Below are 19,289 nucleotides of genomic sequence, written 5' to 3' on the forward strand. Positions count from 1 at the left end.
GCTTCCTGAGTATTTGTAACAGGGTTGCGGCAAACATAAGACACAACAAATAAAACGTATCATAAAAAGTGTACCTTTGATGCCTGAGCTGGACGAATCCAAATATTTGATGGTTTAATACCTGTTTTTATGAAATACATAACAGAAAATTATCAAATAAAGGGTCCATTTTTCAAAAGTATTGATGCCTAATTGTCCTCCAATTCTGGAATGACCCTTTTAATACAGTCAGGGTTTTGTAACCCCTCAGTTACAGAGACCATAGGGTTCAATGTTGTCCCAAGGAGCATTTAGCAGATTTTTTTTTACCTGAATCCTATTCTTCTGTTATGAGGACACGTGATAATTGGACATAAAACGTACCTACGTGTTATGGACACTTATTTCCTTTTATGTGAGAAATGATTTATTGTGATAGTGATCACAAAGCACTGCAGACACTATTTCTTCAACAATCTCCTTTCCTGGAGTTGTGCCTACTGCTAGTTGAAATGTCTGAATCAGTGTCTGATTATCACATGTCCTCCTCACAACAGAATAATAGGATTAAGGTTGAAAATCAGTGACTATTCATGAGATGAGATATTCCATTTGGCTGGGAAGTTTTAATATCGCTTTAAATGTTTTTCAGAACACCAGAATATTGTTAAAATTATCTTTTTTGGTAGACCTTTTAAGATCTGTGTGCGTTTTACAGGGCAATCAGTCACATGATGTCCACCCTGCTCTATCCCCTCGTCACCTTCGTTCTCCTGGTGGTGTGTGTGGTCTACTGGGGAAGCACCGCTCTGTATCCTTTTTCACTGACTCCCAAGACCAGTCAAGAGGAGATGTAGCTAGTAGCGAGGGAGAGGTTCACCTCTTATTAACGGGTCCGTTGCAGGTAGGATCAAACATGGACGGTTCCCCTGGGAAGAGAAGCCATTGAATGAATAGGTCAGTAATGCAAGGCAGTAGGACACACAGCCACACTAATAGAATAGCCTCCATCAACATACTGATGGTGTGATGATTCTTGTACCGGATCTCCTCTCTGGTAAACAAGAATACCCTGAAGACTCTGGCAGGAGCACTCATTCAGGGGTACTACGACTATGCTTGCACCTCATGGTACCAAAGCACCTCAAAGGCGCTAAAAACAAAATTACAAACATCTCAAAACAAACTGGTCAGACTACTGCTTGACCTTACTCCTAGAACCCACCTCACCCCTGCCCACTTTGACAACCTAGGATGGCTTAGAGTAGATGACAGAGTACAGCAACTTGCAATGGGCCTGGTCTACAAGATACACTACACGACCAAGGTACCCATGTACATGGCAAAATACTTCCCAAAGGTCAGTGAATACCACGATCACAACACCAGAGGGAGCTCCACAAATCATGTTAAACCCAGATTCGGCTCAAATAAGGGACTAAACACGTTTCGCAATTATGCCACATCAATGTGGAACGCCCTACCCAAAGCTGTAAAGGAATGTGGATCACTACCCACTTTCAAAACCTCTCTCAAGAGACACCTACGGGAGACTGCAATTCAACACTGGCCCCTGTAAATATCCTAACCCAACCCCCTCCAATGTACAGTAATTTACCTAGTATGGTTTTGTCAATAGTCCAATGTACAATTTTGTTTGTTTGTACAGAGTCTCCCCCCCCTCAATGTACAGTTTTGCTTGCTTATACAGTGTGCCCCCCCCCCCCCCCCAACCACCTCCAATGTAAATTACCCAGTATGGTTGTCAATATCCCAGTGTACCCAACCCCCCCCACCCAACCTCCTCCAATGTACAGTTTCTACGTCAAATGTATATACTCCCTTTTCTTGACTCCTTCTGTATCACAAACAGTACTGTATTTGCAAATCTGGTATGTCATAAATGTATAGATGTAGCAGTACTGACTATCTGTATGTCATGTATGTCATATATGTCCTGATGAATTGAAAATGGGGGACCCTGGTGGAAACAAGACGAAAGTCTTTCTCTGGTCTGCATCCCCTTAACAATTGTGTGTATTGAGCTGTACTGTATTGTACCCATTCTGCAATCTGTTAATAAAGTTTTCAATCAATCAATCAATCAATCAATCAATTCAATCAATCAATCAATGACATGTAGCACTGGTACCAAGCTCTCCGTTTAGGCTTTTAGAGAAATTATCAAGTGTGCATTAAGGAATAGCACTCTCTATTATAGCACTTGAGTCATTAACAAGGATGTCTGGGAAGCGGGAAGCCTGTACGTTAATGCCAAGCAAGCAGTGCAAAAATGCTTCCGCATTCGTCACCGCACGCTAGTGCGGTAAAGCGCCCTTCTTTTCAGACAAATGCTACCGTGCGTGCACCGGCGGCGGCGTGCTCGCTCAGGTGCGTGCGTGCGCCGGCGTGCTCGCGCATGCGCATGAGATCCCGCCTTGGTTGGAGCTCAATATATATAAGTCACCGCCTCTTATTCACTATCTGGCACTAGCTCAATTGGCAAGGACACATGGCTGTGGATCCTATGGCTTGTTTGCTGGCGAGTTCGAATCCCATCGAAAATATTTTTTAACGTGATTTTTTTTTAACATGTATTCTTTCGCCGGTTAAGGTTAGGCATTGTTTCGGAGTTGGTTAAGGTTAGAACGGTTAAGTTTAGGCGCTGTTAAGGAGCTGGTTAAGGTTAGAGTTTGTCAAAGAGAATGGCAATATAATTTCTATGGTTAAGGTTAGGCATTGTTTCGGAGTTGGTTAAGGTTAGAACGGTTAAGTTTAGGCGTTGTTAAGGAGCTGGTTAAGGTTAGAGTTTGTCAAAGAGAATGGCAATAGACAGCCTATTTCCGCGCGACCTGGGCGCTGGGCGGCGGAAAATGAAAGGCGCATTACTGCATGCCACTACGGTAAGTTTTTGCACTGCTTGCTTGGCATAAAGCTACACGCGTCTGGGAAGGAGCGTGTGTGTGTGTTACTGTGCTTCACCATATATAACGGCAAAAAAAAACATAACAATCGAGGTGCTTGAATAGTAACATCAACCACAGAGACGTGTGAATTCAGCCACACTTGGAGGACACTGTACGTTTTATAAACCATGTTTCAGCTGCGAAAGCCTTCACGAAAGCTTTCACAATTTTATTTATTCATTATTATTAAAGTATTTGTTTTTCAACTACATTGCCCTCCATGTGTAGGTTAATTCACCATTGTCCCTCATGTATCATGGCCTGCTAATTTTATTAGGAGTCCCTCACTCAGCCAGTTGGCAGGAGGGATTTTCTGACACTCTTGCCACTCGTCAAGCCCTGCTTAGGTGCCCTACTCCACAATGTCAGCACTTTACTTAACACGGGTGTGTAGATATCTGGCCACTTCAGGAGTTCCTGTGTACAAAGTGGTGGCTCTCAACTCCACTCAGGGTGACTGTAGGAATATCAATGATACTGTGGACTGTAACCCAGAGGTGAGTGGACAGGCAGAATACGTGCATCTTGGTCAGTAAAAACTAGTACAGTAGGATTGATTATTGGATCTCATCTTGGTCAATAAAAACTAGTACAGTAGGATTGATTATTGGATCACATCCTGGTCAGTAAAAACTAGTAGGATTGGTTATTGGATCACATCCTGGTCAGTAAAACTAAAAAACTAGTAGGATTGGTTATTGAATCACATCCTCGTCAGTCAAGGGCAAGGCTAGTAGGAGTGGTTATTAGATTACATCCTGGTCAGTCAAAGCTAGTAGGAGTGGTTATTAGATCACATCCTGGTCAGTCAAAGCTAGTAGAATTGGTTATTAGATCACATCCTGGTCAGTCAAGGGCCAAGGCTAATGTGTTGATCTGAATGATTATCTGATTAGCAGTGTCAGGGAAGCTACTCCCGAGAGCATAGTTTTGAAAGTTACCAATTACTTCACACACTGGAAGCAGTTAAACAGCAGCAAAGCTGCAGTCAAAATAAATAGTTTGGTTAACTAAAGTTACTTGGAAAAAGTAGTTCAAACGACTTTATATTTAAAACGATGTACATCTACAATGTAATACACAATAATAATATAACGTTAACAGAAAATGATGTGGCTTGGTTGAAAAATATTAAACTCAATTGAAAGTGAATACTAAGTGCATAGTGTACTCCTCACTTTTAACACTTTCAATGCCAACAACAAGATATCTAGTTTGTTCATGCCGACCGTTCATTGCCAACGACGAGAGATCTTGTTTTTTTTTATTAGCGATTTGAATTCATATTTCATCAATCTAATCTCACGTTAGTGCTGCAAACTCTCTCTGAGCTCCATTGGGCCCCCTATCGTCTCTCCCTGTTGTACTGCACCCCTTTGGAATGGATTGAATGAAACGCATGGTAAAAAAAAATCCTGCTTCCTCATTTTACTTCTCGGGCAAGTCACCCGAGAGGATCGGATTCATTGTGGACCATCAGAACAGTGTGGAATACATATTTCCAGTACCCAGCATTGGATAAATAAACGCGATCGATATTTGGAATGGCGATCAGGAATTGGAATAATCTTTTTAGAGAACATCTGATCTGAGGTAAGGAATCTATTTTACCAGTCTTAGGATAATCAGACCTTTTTTCACAGAGATATCAACGTGTGCCCTATGTGTGTGTGTGTGCTGATCAGGAAATGAGAGAATCGATTTTTCAGCTCGCTTCTATAGCGTGCATACGTACACATAATATCGATAATCTAGCGTTTATTTGAAAACTATTCATAAATAGGCCGAAAAATTACAACGTTTTTTGTATATTCCAGTAAAGGGCGATTATCACAGAATCTTTATATTTTCCTGAAACTTAAAAAAAACAAGCGTTTTTCAAAATGGTATAAAACGGAAATGAACCGATTAAAAAAAACAATCCGTTTCGACAATGTTGACTGCAAACAAGTCATTGATAAGCGACGGCCAGATTAGACACATAGCCATAATTTAAGACATAGTTTATGCGTTTGCAAATATGAGAGCTCTATCATTGAAGTGGGTGGTGGCATTCAAGGGGGGTAAGGCGCACCGCATGGCTGGCAATGAAAGTGTTAATATATTCCTCATACTTTTATATTACAATCAGATTTTATTGTCTATATTTATGTCTTTCTACTATTACCTTGCCCATACCTGTACCTCCCCTCTCCCATACTGTTATGACGCCTGAATTTCCCCCAAGGGGATCAATAAAGAAATATCTTATCTTATCTCGTCTTCCAGCTGCACATGAACCAACGCCAAATGGCCACATATGGATGCTTCACAGATAGAAAGCGTGAGAATATAAACGTGCAAAACTGGATTTACAACTTGTTTATCTTGAACTGGCCTACAAACATCACATTGCAAAGGTTTCCCCTGGCAGCTACTAGTTGTCAGAGCAGAATATCTTGTACGACAGGGGGAGGGGTGGGGTTGGTCAAAGGAGGTTTCACTTTTATTTGTTTTACCATCTGGAAATTACACTACTAAAATGGAGAGTATTACTTATATTATATATTATTATTACTGTCTTTCCTATTTATATATATATATATATATATATATTTTTTTTCTTTTTCTCTTGTTTTCTTTAAATTTTGCTTAATTTCTTTTTGCGTAGCTTTGTCTGTCACATCTGTATTTATGTTTTTTTTTTTTTTTACTTAATTTTTTAGCGTTTATCGCTTTTTTCTGGTCAAGCATGACCGACAGAAACAGGTTGAAAATGGGATGTAGAGCAGGGGAAGACATTCTGAGAAATGACGGCGGGTCCGGGAATCAAACTCGTGTCCCCCAGATCCGTGACTAGCACGGTTTTCCCCGACGCAGAAATAGCGCCGAGATATGCGGTGAGCTACGGGAGCTCTCCCTCTGTATTTATGTTTAATTATTAAAAAATTTATTTAATTTAATTTTTTTATTTTACATGTATGTTTGTCGTCGCCCTCACTGGGTGGGATGGGGTGGGATTAGGGGATAGGAATGGGGAAGGAAATGGAAGTTGTATAATTTGGATAACTGAAATGTATAAATCTGTACAAATTCTTCCAATAAAAAAAGATAAACCAAAAAAAAAAGGAGGTTTCACTCAACAGAGGAAAATAAAGCTGTTAAAATATATATATGTAACTCCTCCTCCAGACAAAATTGTAGTTCCACTAGTTAACTCCAGTCACATGCTGTCATTCTCACCCCCCCCCATCCCATATAAAACATGTCTGGGTTCTCCTCTTCCTCTCCCTTGCCCTCCTCTCAGAGATATAAAACATGTCTGGGTTCTCCTCTTCCTCTCCCTTGCCCTCCTCTCAGAGATATAAAACATGTCTGGGTTCTCCTCTTCCTCTCCCTTGCCCTCCTCTCAGAGATATAAAACATGTCTGGGTTCTCCCCTTCCTCTCCCTTGCCCTCCTCTCAGAGATATAAAACATGTCTGGGTTCTCCTCTTCCTCTCCCTTGCCCTCCTCTCAGAGATATAAAACATGTCTGGGTTCTCCTCTTCCTCTCCCTTGCCCTCCTCTCAGAGATATAAAACATGTCTGGGTTCTCCTCTTCCTCTCCCTTGCCCTCCTCTCAGAGATATAAAACATGTCTGGGTTCTCCTCTTCCTCTCCCTTGCCCTCCTCTCAGAGATTCAATGGAACCGACTACCCCGGCTGCCCGTTAGTTCGGTGTATCTTCATCAAGTACAACGACGAGGGTCTCCTCCAGAGGAACATCTTCAACCTGCAGATCTACAACGCGGTGGCTTTCCTCTGGTGTGTGAACTTCGTCCTCGCCCTGGGACAGTGCACGCTGGCCGGGGCCTTCGCCTCCTACTACTGGGCCTTCAGCAAGCCATCGGACATCCCTCTGTTCCCTCTGTCGGGAGCCTTCATGCGGTCACTACGGTCGGTGGACGAGCTGCTGTATAGTTATTTGTATTAATTATTACGGTGTAGGTCTTCAACATATTCTATTAAAAATTGGGGTGGAATGAATTGCTTCTCCCATTCTGGCCCCTAGAGGGCATAGTTGATCCACAACCCAAGCTTTCCCTATGAGGAGTGTACTGAGTACAAACGCCAAAGGGATTGATTGATTGATTGATTGATTGATTGATTGAAAACTTTATTAACAGATTGCAGAATGGGTACAATACAGTACAGCTCAATACACACAATTGTTAAGGGGATGCAGACCAGAGAAAGACTTTCGTCTTGTTTACATCAGGGTCCCCCATTTTCAATTCATCAGGACATATATGACATACATGACATACAGATAGTCAGTACTGCTACATCTATACATTTATGACATACCAGATTTGCAAATACAGTACTGTTTGTGATACAGAAGGAGTCAAGAAAAGGGAGTATATACATTTTACGTAGAAACTGTACATTGGAGGAGGTTGGGTGGGGGGGGTTGGGTACATTGGGATATTGACAACCATACTGGGTAATTTACATTGGAGGTGGTTGGGGGGGGGGGGCACACTGTATTAAACAAGTAAAACTGTACATTGAGGGGGGGGGGAGGAGACACTGTACAAACAAACAAAATTGTACATTGGACTATTGACAACCATACTAGGTAAATGACTGTACATTGGAGGGGGTTGGGTTAGGATATTTACAGGGGCCAGTGTTGAATTGCAGTCTCCCGTAGGTGTCCCTTGAGAGAGGTTTTGAAAGTGGGTAGTGATCCACATTCCTTTACAGCTTTGGGTAGGGCGTTCCACATTGATGTGGCATAATTGCGAAACGTGTTTAGTCCCTTATTTGAGCCGAATCTGGGTTTAACATGATTTGTGGAGCTCCCTCTGGTGTTGTGATCGTGGTATTCACTGACCTTTGGGAAGTATTTTGACATGTACATGGGTACCTTGGTCGTGTAGTGTATCTTGTAGACCAGGCCCATTGCAAGTTGCTGTACTCTGTCGTCTACTCTAAGCCATCCTAGGTTGTCAAAGTGGGCAGGGGTGAGGTGGGTTCTAGGAGTAAGGTCAAGCAGTAGTCTGACCAGTTTGTTTTGAGATGTTTGTAATTTTGTTTTTAGCGCCTTTGAGGTGCTTTGGTACCATGAGGTGCAAGCATAGTCGTAGTACCCCTGAATGAGTGCTCCTGCCAGAGTCTTCAGGGTATTCTTGTTTACCAGAGAGGAGATCCGGTACAAGAATCGAGTTCGTTGGTTGACTTTTTTTATTACATTGGATGCCATTTTGTCACAGGAGAGATTAGCCTCTAGGATGGAACCCAGGTAGGTAATTTCATCTTTCCTTGTGACAATATTGTCACCCACTGTAACTGAGAAGCCGTCGGTCTTGCTGAGTTTGTTATTTGAACCGAAGAGAATGGACTCTGTTTTGCCCATGTGTAATGATAGTTTGTTATCAGCGAGCCATATGCAGATTCTGCCTAGTTCCAGGGGACTCTTGTTACATCCGTTATACGTTACCCCGAAATATTAAACAAATGTGGCTTTATTCAACGGCAATGGAGGCCTTTCACGGGATACTTGATATGCCTATTTTCCCTCCACGTTGGAAGAGACGACGGCTGTGTTGATATATGAAATATGTCAATAAGAATGTAATCATTTGGTGTCTTTATTACTGGGTCTCGTAAACAAGTCACAGTGGAACAGTAATATCACAGTTACCAGTGGTTACAGGGCAGCCATGTTGGAAGAAAGATAACTACACACACATTCTGTGCAAGGCCTCTTATTATCAGTGGTTCCTTTCTCTCCTTACCAGATACCACGTTGGCTCCTTGGCGTTCGGCGCGCTGATCCTCACCTTGATTCAGGTCATCAGGATCATCCTGGAGTACATCGACCACAAAACCAGATGTAAGGCTGGAGAGCATGCAAAGTCTCCCTCTTCAACCGTCTAAAGGATGCTAATGAATGAATGAATGAATGAATGAATGAATGAGAACTTTATTAACAGATTGCAGAATGGGTACAGTGCAGTACAGCTCAATACATACAATTGTTAAGGGGATGCAGACCAGAGAAAGACTTTCGTCTTGTTTCCACCAGGGTCCCCCATTTCCAATTCATCGTAACATATATGACATACATGACATACAGATAGACAGTACTGCTACATCTATACATTTATGACATACCAGATTTGCAATTACAGTACTGTATTTGTGATACAAAAAGAGTCCAGAAAGAACAGAGTATATACATTAGGCGTAGAAACTGTACATTGGATTGGGTAGGTGGGGGTGGGACTGTACATTGGAGGTGGTTGGGGGGGTGGGGGGGGGGGGGGGGGGGGGGGGGGGTTGGGTAGGAGTGGGGGGGGGGGGGGGGGGGTTGGGTAGGAGGGGTGGGTGGGGGACACTGTACAACTGTACAAACAACACTGTACATTGGATTATTGACAAGACCATACTTGGTAATTTACTGTACATTGGCGGGGGTTGTGCTCGGACATTTACAGGGGCCAGTTTCGAGTTGCAGTCTCCCTTAGGTGTTTTTTGAGAGAGTTTTTGAAAGTGGGTAGTGATTCACATTCCTTTACAGCTTTGGGTAGGGCGTTCCACATTGATGTGGCATAATTGCGAAACGTGTTTAGACCCTTGTTTGAGCCGAATCTGGGTTTAACATGATTTGTGGAGCTCCCTCTGGTGTTGTGATCGTGGTATTCACTGACCTTTGGGAAGTATTTAGTCATGTACATGGGTACCTTGGTCGTGTAGTGTATCTTGTAGACCAGGCCCATTGCAAGTTGCTGTACTCTGTCGTCTACTCTAAGCCATCCTAGGTTGTCAAAGTGGGCAGGGGTGAGGTGGGTTCTAGGGGTAAGGTCAAGCAGTAGTCTGACCAGTTTGTTTTGAGATGTTTGTAATTTTGTTTTTAGCGCCTTTGAGGTGCTTTGGTACCATGAGGTGCAAGCATAGTCGTAGTACCCTTGAATGAGTGCTCCTGCTAGAGTCTTCAGGGTATTCTTGTTTACCAGTGAGGAGATCCGGTACAAGAAACGAGTTCGTTGGTTGACTTTTTTTATTACATTGGATGCCATTTTGTCACAGGAAAGATTTGCCTCTAGGATGGAACCCAGGTAGGTAATATCTTCTTTCCTTGTGACAATATTGTCACCCACTGTAACTGAGAAGCCGTCGGTCTTGCTGAGTTTGTTATTTGAACCGAAGAGAATGGACTCTGTTTTGCCCATGTGTAATGATAGTTTGTTATCAGCGAGCCATATGCAGATTTTGCTTAGTTCTGAGCTGAGGGTTTTTTCAACCTGTAATTTGTTCTTGTCAGAGACCAGCAGGGCTGAGTCGTCCGCAAACAGGAACAAGTTGCAGTCACAAGCTGACGACATGTCATTTGCATAAATTAGGAACAGTAGCGGACCTAGTATGCTTCCTTGTGGAACACCACAGTTTACTGTGAGGGGGGGGGATAGGGTACCGTTTACCTCCACCATCTGCTCTCTCCCCTCCAGGTAGGATTGCATCCAGCTCACTGATAGACTATCAAAACCAATTGCTTTTAGCTTGTCAATCAGAATGGTGTGATTGACAGTGTCGAAGGCCTTTTGTAGGTCCAGCATGACCATGCCGCAGTATTTGCCCGCGTCCACCTCTTGTTTGATGTGGTCGTTTAAATAGAGAAGGCATGTGTCAGTGGAGTGGGATGTTCTGAAGCCAGATTGGAATTCGTAGATTAGATTTTTTTCCGCAAGGTATTTTTCGACCTGTTCGTATACAATTTTTTCCATGACTTTCGAGATGGAGGTAAGGATAGAAACAGGGCGGTAGTTGCCTGGGTCTAATTTACTGCCTTTTTTGTGCAGAGGGGTCACTCTCGCAATTATGAAGTCCTTGGGGACGTGTCCCTGTTTTATAGAGAGGTTTATTATGTGTGTGATGACTGGGGTGATGGCGGCTGCTGAGTCTCTGAGGAATTTGGAGGGGATGTTGTCATGGCCAGTGGCCTTGTTAGGTTGGAGGGCGCTCAGTTTTTTGAGTACCTCATCTGTTGTTACCATTTCCAATGGTTTTATCATCGTTTTATAACGTGCCTGGCCGTGGGATGACGTTAACTTGTTAGCAGAAAAGGATTGCACCAAGATAGCTTAGCATGAAAGAGCTAGTCAGACGTTGCACTTCACACTTATCCATTTATTATTTATTATTTTATTCTCCCCAGCGGCTCAGAACCCCTGTGCTCGTTTCCTCATGTGTTGTCTCAAGTGCTGCTTCTGGTGTCTGGAGAAGTTCATCAAATTCCTCAACAGGAACGCTTACATCATGGTCAGTCCTAACACGGAAACACTGTCATCATACACTTACATCATGGTCAGTCCTAACACGGAAACACTGTCAGCATGCACTTACATCATGGTCAGTCCTAACACGGAAACACTGTCATCATACATCATGGTCAGTCCTAACACGGAAACACTGTCATCATACATCATGGTCAGTCCTAACACGGAAACACTGTCATCATACGCTTAATTTATGGTCAGTCCTAACACGGAAACACTGTCATCATACGCTTACTTTATGGTCAGTCCTAACACAGAAACACTGTCATCATACATCATGGTCAGTCCTAACACGGAAACACTGTCATCATACGCTTACATCATGGTCAGTCCTAACACGGAAACACTGTCATCATACGCTTACATCATGGTCAGTCCTAACACGGAAACACTGTCATCAGTGGTGCAGTGGTGGTGCCACGAGGTACCACGCCGTCCCAGAAATGCGTTCACAACTTTGACTCGACTCGTCGTCCATGCGCCAAGTACCGGCACTTATCGATCACCTAGTCTTTGGTGAACGAGAAGTGCAAAACCAAAATACAAGACCTGTGGGGGTTTGCTTGAGCTGTGGAGCTCTCACTATGTGACAAATGGTCCCGACTGGAAGGATGAGACATTTCTTAAGTTGTGCTTCAGAAGGAAACTGTCCTTCTGTAAACTGTAAGTTACATTGTTAATTTAGTTTGTATTTACTTTTCTAGTTTAAGTTAATTCAATTAAAGAAATTGTAACTACAATATTGTATCTACAATTACATTTAAAACATTGTTTGTTTTTTCAACCATATCTGTTGACAATATAATTTCTTTATATATTCAATGCTACATCCTGCTACCTTTTTCAGCTTCTCTATTTCAAGGCAATATTTACAAAAACTAAACTAAAACTAGTAATTTCCTATACAAACATGTTTCCTACTATTTATGCATAATAGCATCTGTTCTGTGCGCACGCGAGGGAACATGTATGCGCGGGAGCACGCGTGCGTGCACGTGGCATCATTTAAACGGAATACAGGCACGTTTTTTTTTTTTTATATATATCTTTTCCCCCCTCCTTTTTCCTCCGATTTTCTCCCATCCCAATGTTAGTCGTTATGCCAATTCCCAATCCCCTTCCTGGTCGCTGCGCACTTACCCCCCACAGTCGGTCTGGGAGAGTGGAGGCTATCACGTGCTTCCTCCGACACACGTCTAGCCAATCAACCGCTTCTTTTCACCTGGCAGCGCGGACTCTCACTGAGAGGGTGTAATGTGTGGAAGGATCACACTACCCCCCTTAGATCCTATCCGCGCTGAGCAGGCGCCCCGACCGAACTGTAGGAGTCGCTGTTTACAACGACCCGGACCCACCCCGCCAGCTTTCCCACCCTCTAATACTGCCAATTGTATTAGTGTGAATGGCCAGCCAAACTGGTGACAATGCCGGGAGCTGGATTCGAACAGGCGAATCCAGCGTCTCCGGCGTTGGTGACGAACGCAATCTCCGCTATGCCACCTGACCGCCTAGAGTACAGGCACTTCTGATATTACGACTGCACCCCTGACTGTCATCATACAGTAGCTGTACTGCATTAGACGCCTCCCAAGTCTTTAACTTCACATGTCCATCAGCAGATATTGTATTGTGTCACCATTACTGCACCCCACAACATTCCTCTATTTTTCATATTAGTAACTGGGGTGAGTTATATTAGTAACTGGGTTGAGTTATATAACTGGGTTGAGTCATATTAATAACTGGATTGAGTTATATTAGTAACTGGGTTGAGTCATATTAGTAACTGGGTTGAGTTATATTAGTAACTGGGTTGAGTCATATTAGTAACCGGGTTGAGTCATCCTACACTGCATATTTGATAAAAACCTTCTTTGTTCCCTGGTTGTTCTCTTCACAGATTGCCATATACGGGAAAAACTTCTGTGTCTCTGCCAAAAATGCATTCAAGCTGCTCATGAGGAACATAATCAGGTGAAGACTGAGGTCCTGTGTGGCGCCGCAACTACAGGACCCTCCTGTCGTCTCTGTGTATAATGACGCATCCTTTTGCATAAACAAACGTGCCTGTATTCTGACCGAGGCTTTGGTGGTGGGGCTCCTGTCTCCCTCCAGGGTGGTGGTGTTGGATAAAGTGACGGACCTGCTGCTGTTCTTTGGGAAGCTGCTGGTGGTGGCATCCGTCGGTAAGGATGCATTAGCCCCCCGAGACGGTTCATGCGGCAGCTTTAAAATTACAACACATCCCTGTGATGTTCGACCGTTCAATATTTGTGAACGCGTGCGACTCTCTCAAAGCTAGAATCCAGAGAGACTATATGAATCGATGAAGTCATCGAGGGGCACGTCATTTAGACTGTTTGTAGCTTCACGTTCAGTGCTCTTTGACATTGCAGTGCTACGAGGAAATGTCCTCCCAGTTCACTTTCAGTGCAGCAGTTACAGGGTTGATCTCAAGGACATGATGATCAAAAGAGTCTTGGCTTTATTGTTTTTAGTTCTGGGACAGATTTGTTCATGCTCACAAATTCAAAGGAGTCAGTTTGAGTGGATTCTATAGGACCTTAAATGACAATATCATCATTGACCCTGTTAAACCTATCGTTCATCAGGAATCCTGGCCTTCTTTTTCTTCTCTGGGCGAATACGGCTACCTGGCAACACCTTCCGCACAGAGACACTCAACTACTACTGGATGCCCATCATTGTAAGAGACGGACAAATCGTTTTTGAATAACGAGTAAATGGGCAGAGATTATGTTTGTTGTTTGAAGGGTGTAGTTTTGTCCTGACCTTCTAAACCTTGAAGTGAATTGACTCTAACGCAGGGCTAATTGTTTGACCCCTTTTTGTCTTTGCGGTTTTTAGACTGTGGTGTTTGGATCCTACCTCATCGCACATGGATTCTTCAGTGTGTACAACATGTGTGTGGATACACTCTTCCTCTGCTTCTGTGAGTTCTACCGCATATGTCTCTCTGAGAACACAGTTCTTCATGATATTCTATAGACCCTTAACTCATTCAGCGCCGGAGCTTAATCCGCGAGATGGCGCTAGTACGCCACCGCTGTAAGTCAATGGGGGCACTGCGAGATTTGCGAGTGCTTAAAATATATTTAAAATTATAGCTATGGGTCTAATACACCCGCATATTGAGGGGGGGGGCAGCCTCGCAGATGTATCATTGAACCAGGTTACCTCGCCTGAGTATTTAAACCACGCCCGCACGGCTTGGGTCGTCCCAGAAAAGAAACTACACCATTTCCAGTGGAGTGCAATACCAGCTGGAAGGCGTAGGCGGCGGTATTTGCCCTTTTGCGAGCTCAGACCCATTCCCAACGATAACATCAGGCTGGATGGATGAAAATGAATGGATATCGCTAATAAAAGAAATAACGATTAAAACCTGACTATACTCGTGATTGGCGCTCAAGCGATGTCAGTATTCTGTGACAAATGATGGTATGCAGGTAATCTTTTCATTCATTTAGTTGAAACCTCCATGACTGGATATTGGAAGGAGGAGACCATTGCAAATGATGAAGAAATAATAATAAAAAAACAACAATCTAAAGTGTGTTTGTTTGTTGCAAATGTCATGATCTAAAAAAGTTTCACTGCTCTCATCTTTGGATACATAAGCGCCTATTGAAAAAAAAATAAACGGGGAAAGATTAGAAGTCTGGGCAGATAAAAATCTACAGATCTTATAATTATCAGAGAAAGCCAGCAGGTTTTGTCAGTCTCTGAAAACGTTTGTCCTGCAAATAATGCACCTCAGAATCAGAAAGGTCTTTATTGCCAAGTAGTTTTACAATACAAGGAATTTGATTGTCATTTGGTGTGACATTAATGGACAGACGATGTCCTACCTACCAGTACTTTAAAAGTTAGTTCCATATGATCTTCTATTAATGATGATTGATGATTCCATTTTTCTATTTTCAACCCAAAAGATGTGGCAGCTTGGTTTCAGAAGCAGAATTATGATGTTGAGGACAAAAGGGTCTATACATGTTCTCCATCTGTCACTCACTCACCCTTTCTGTCTCACTCTTTAGCCATCTCTCACCCTTTCTCTCTCTATCTCACACCCTTTCTGTCTCACTCTTTAGCCATCTCTCACCCTTTCTCTCTCTATCTCACACCCTTTCTGTCTCACTCTTTCTCCATCTGTCACTCTGTCTCTCTTTATCCATATCTCAGCCTTTGTCTCACTCTTTCTCTCTCACACACCATTTGTCTCACTCTTTCTCCATATGCACTCGCTCTCACCCTTTATGTCTCTCACTCTTTATCCATCTCTCACCCTTTCTGTCTCCCATTCTTTCTCACTCTGTCTCTGTCTCTCTCACTCATTCACAAACACCCAAGACACTGTGTTAATGCTGCTCTGAACCTCTCGTCCCCAGTGGAGGACTTGGAGCGTCATGACGGGACGGAGCAGAAGCCGTACTACATGTCCAAGAACCTGATGAAGATCCTCAACAAATCCAACAAGAGACAGAAGGCTAAAGGGAAGGACTGACCCAGCTCCCCCCTCCTCCCCCAGAGGTTAAAATAGGGCTGGGCGATATGGCCAAAAATGATATCGCGATAATGATATCGATAACAATATCATATCACTCGATATTTGATATTATCGATATTGTTATAAGTATAAAAAAAAATAAGATTATTATTATATATATTTTTTAAACTACAGATGTATGTTTATTTTGCAGCAATTCTTTGTTGTTGCCGCCATCTTTAGTGTTACATCCCCTCACACTCCAGTTCTCAGGCTGCAGCTGGTTTGAAAGCGAAAGTAAACCGGCTTCTCTGCTGGCTGTGGCTCCAGGGGAGTTGAACAGTTCTGGCTCTGCTCGTTTCTTTTCTATCTTCTGGCGCTTTTTTGGTGGACAAACCACCGCACATGTGCACCGTGACTCGTGACTGGAGTCTAGCTCTGCTAGCACACATAGCCTACAGACGGTTTCAAACTGTATTTTAAATTAGAAAGCAAACAAAATAAATGGACAAGAGAAAAATAAATCTCAATTTGGTCAGTATTGTCATTTGGACAAGCAAATTGCCATTACTTTAAGTTGCAGGCAAGAAAGACAAGTCTGTCCACTGTCTCTGGTTTTAAAACTGCCCTGTTGCAGGTCACAAAAAAAAATCGATATTTCATTTTTTCCGATATTTTTTTCTCTCCATCGATTATTAAAATATATCGCGATAATTATCGTTATATCGCCCAGCCCTAGGTTAAAGGGTTATACAGCGATATAGACCCTTTTATCATCAGTGTCATCTTGTAGGAAATATTGTGCTTCCGAAAAAAACAAGTGCATCTTTGGGGAGAGACCCCAGGGACATTCCGGATGAAAGCATTTTGCACTGTTTCATTCAGACTGTCCCTGGAGTGCATGCGTGCCTGCTTGGTTTACGGAAGCAGAGTTTAGCCTACAAACTGACGTTGATGTGAAAGGGTGTGTAATTCTGTACAGCTCTTCCACTGCGCTGTGAATAAATGCACAAGACGGCACTTTCTCTTTGACTATCGTATGTGTTCAGGTCGGCTCAGATGACGTCATGTTATTGGTGCCTTTATAACACTCCCTTCATTCCCAGCGAGGTTTACAGTCCATCACTTTTAACAGTTGATTTTGTTGTGATTACAAACGAGTGAGTCCAAGGGAAAGGGTCGAAGTCCGTGAGTCATGAATGTGGCTCATGAGTTTCCTACATAGCCACAAAATTATTTCAGATGTATTTTTTCTTCTTCCCGTAGGGCTGGCTCACATAAAAATTGTCATATTTATTTATAAAAAAAAAAAAAATTGTTATGAATATCAATCAAGTTATCAATATTGTTGGTGTCTGAGGAAAAGCTTGCATTGCAAATGTTGACATCTTGAAGTCCGACTGCAGCTGGTGTTAAGTATACAGAACAAAACTCGAATTGCATTTACATTGGCAACAAATTATTTGGGCATTTTCCTTTTTTTTTTTAATGCCACTGATGAATAAATCCTTTGTGAATCCTTTTGATAGAACTTTTTTAAGAATAACATTAAAAACCAATGCAAACAATTGCCATCACAACAGTTTTTAACACATTTTAAAAATGTTTTAGTTTTGATACCATCTCACTTGATAACTTGACTTGTGTGAATTTTATATGTAAAGAGTATTTTTAAATGATTTAATAAAATTGTAAATATGATTATTCTGTGTGTCTGTGTGTCCATCTTTTCAACATGCCTTGTGGGCACATTTACCTGGTAAGTTCTAACAAGCTGAGGATGTTCCTGACTTCAGGGTTCATTACCGTTCTACCCGCGGTATACGCCATGCAGGTTATAAGTATACAGGGTTTATTTACCCTCCATGTACAAGTGAAAAGCACATCTGGACTGAACATAAACTCAACTGATCCGATTGATCAAATCCGACAGCCAGTCACAGTGCTTCAACTGATGCACCTTAAAGGGGCAGTTAATAAACGTAAAAACGTTTTACCCCCTACCCACATTGCTACCTATCCATCCAGATTGTTTCGGTGTGATTCACCTAGTTTATATATTTAGTCTCTTGTGTTTTATATACTGTGTGTATGCTTTTGCTTCTTCTTGTTTTTACTTGTGGGCAGGTAAAGGACTAAAAAAAGGGTGTTGATTGGGCGCACACACACACCATTTAAATGGTAAATGGCTGCATTTATATAGCGCTTTTATCCAAAGCGCTTTACAATTTGTTCCTCACATTTGACCCATTCACACACTGACGGCGGAGGCAACCATGCAAGGTGCCAACCTGCTTGTCTAGGAGCAATTAGGGGTTAAGTGTCTTGCTCAAGGACACTTCGACACACTGCCCGGGAGGAGCGGGAATCGAACCGGGAACCTCCGGATTACCAGACGACTGCTCTTTCACATTATGCTATTTTTCTTTACATTAATATATATTTTTGTACCTATTATGTCCTTGTTTATTTACTGGTGCTGATTTTATGATTTTCAGTTGGTGGTTTCATTACTTTTTGTATTAGGGATGTCCAATATTGGCATTAAAATGTGATATCGGAAATTATCGTTTTTTTTTTTACATTTATTTAACCTTTATTTACCCAGGCAAGCAAGTAAGAACAAATTCTGATTTTATTTATTGTCAAAATTATGCATAATGTTGTGTTAATTCCACGACGATATCTAATGTTAATTACCTGAAATTAATTAATTACAGGGGGGGAACCCTGCATATATCGGTATCGGTTGATATCGGTATCGGAAATTAAGAGTTGGACAATATCGGTATATCGGATATCGGTAAAAAAGCCAATATCGAACATCCCTTGTGAGATAGCTTCATTAAACCTTTTTTTTTTTTTTATCTCACCTGCACATTTGTGTTTTTTGTTTCTTTGTGCAAATAAATAAACAAACATAGCACTCTGGGTAAGGGGGGGATTTTATTTGATTATTTATTCATTTATTTTAATGTTTTGGGTGAACTACCCCTTTAATTCAGCTGGTGTCTCACACATAGTGAGAAACAGAATTGTGTGTGGAACAAGCTAACTTCTGATCTATTCTGATCGTATGATCATTCCTCTACAACATATATACAGTGTGTCCGGTCTCAGTAAATCACTCCTCAAACACTGACGGGTTCACATGCTGTGAATCATGTGCCGTGTCATGTGATATATACAAAGGAGACGTGTACTCATTCCATGGTTTACTAGAGGCCAGAGCTACACTTGCTTCTTTGGCCCTGTGTGGCATTACAGTGCAGTGCACATAGCATAGCTCTTATGTCATGGCATACATTAAAGGTGCACTATGCAGCTTTGGGAGAGAAATTAGATCAAGATAATTGGGTCCCTGGAACACTGAAGCTAGAAATCTGCCTCAAAAGTTGCCATTTCACTGTGGTTGTTTACAATGGTGTTTACAACCATCCAAAGAAGGCTTACGGTGCCTCACAATTATTTTGTTGTGATTTATGACATAAGACACAATCATTCTAAAGATGACTTGTATAGTAGTGTT

General features: G+C 42.2%; 1 protein-coding gene across 1 annotated transcript in view; it reads left to right on the forward strand.

Annotated features, from left to right (window-relative positions):
- slc44a4 (solute carrier family 44 member 4) overlaps positions 1-17,464 on the forward strand; it is a 58,642-nt gene extending 41,178 nt beyond the window's left edge. The window contains 10 exon segments of the mRNA XM_084313678.1: positions 698-790; positions 3,340-3,442; positions 6,603-6,862; positions 8,713-8,807; positions 11,130-11,233; positions 13,151-13,224; positions 13,366-13,436; positions 13,863-13,957; positions 14,119-14,203; positions 15,663-17,464. Coding sequence (XP_084169804.1) covers positions 698-790; positions 3,340-3,442; positions 6,603-6,862; positions 8,713-8,807; positions 11,130-11,233; positions 13,151-13,224; positions 13,366-13,436; positions 13,863-13,957; positions 14,119-14,203; positions 15,663-15,778 — 1,096 coding nt within the window. The 3' untranslated portion in view covers positions 15,779-17,464.
- Positions 17,465-19,289: the final 1,825 nt, after the last annotated feature.

This window comes from Notolepis coatsorum, assembly GCF_963971535.1.
Source record: "Notolepis coatsorum genome assembly, chromosome: 4".
NCBI lineage: Eukaryota > Metazoa > Chordata > Actinopteri > Aulopiformes > Paralepididae > Notolepis > Notolepis coatsorum.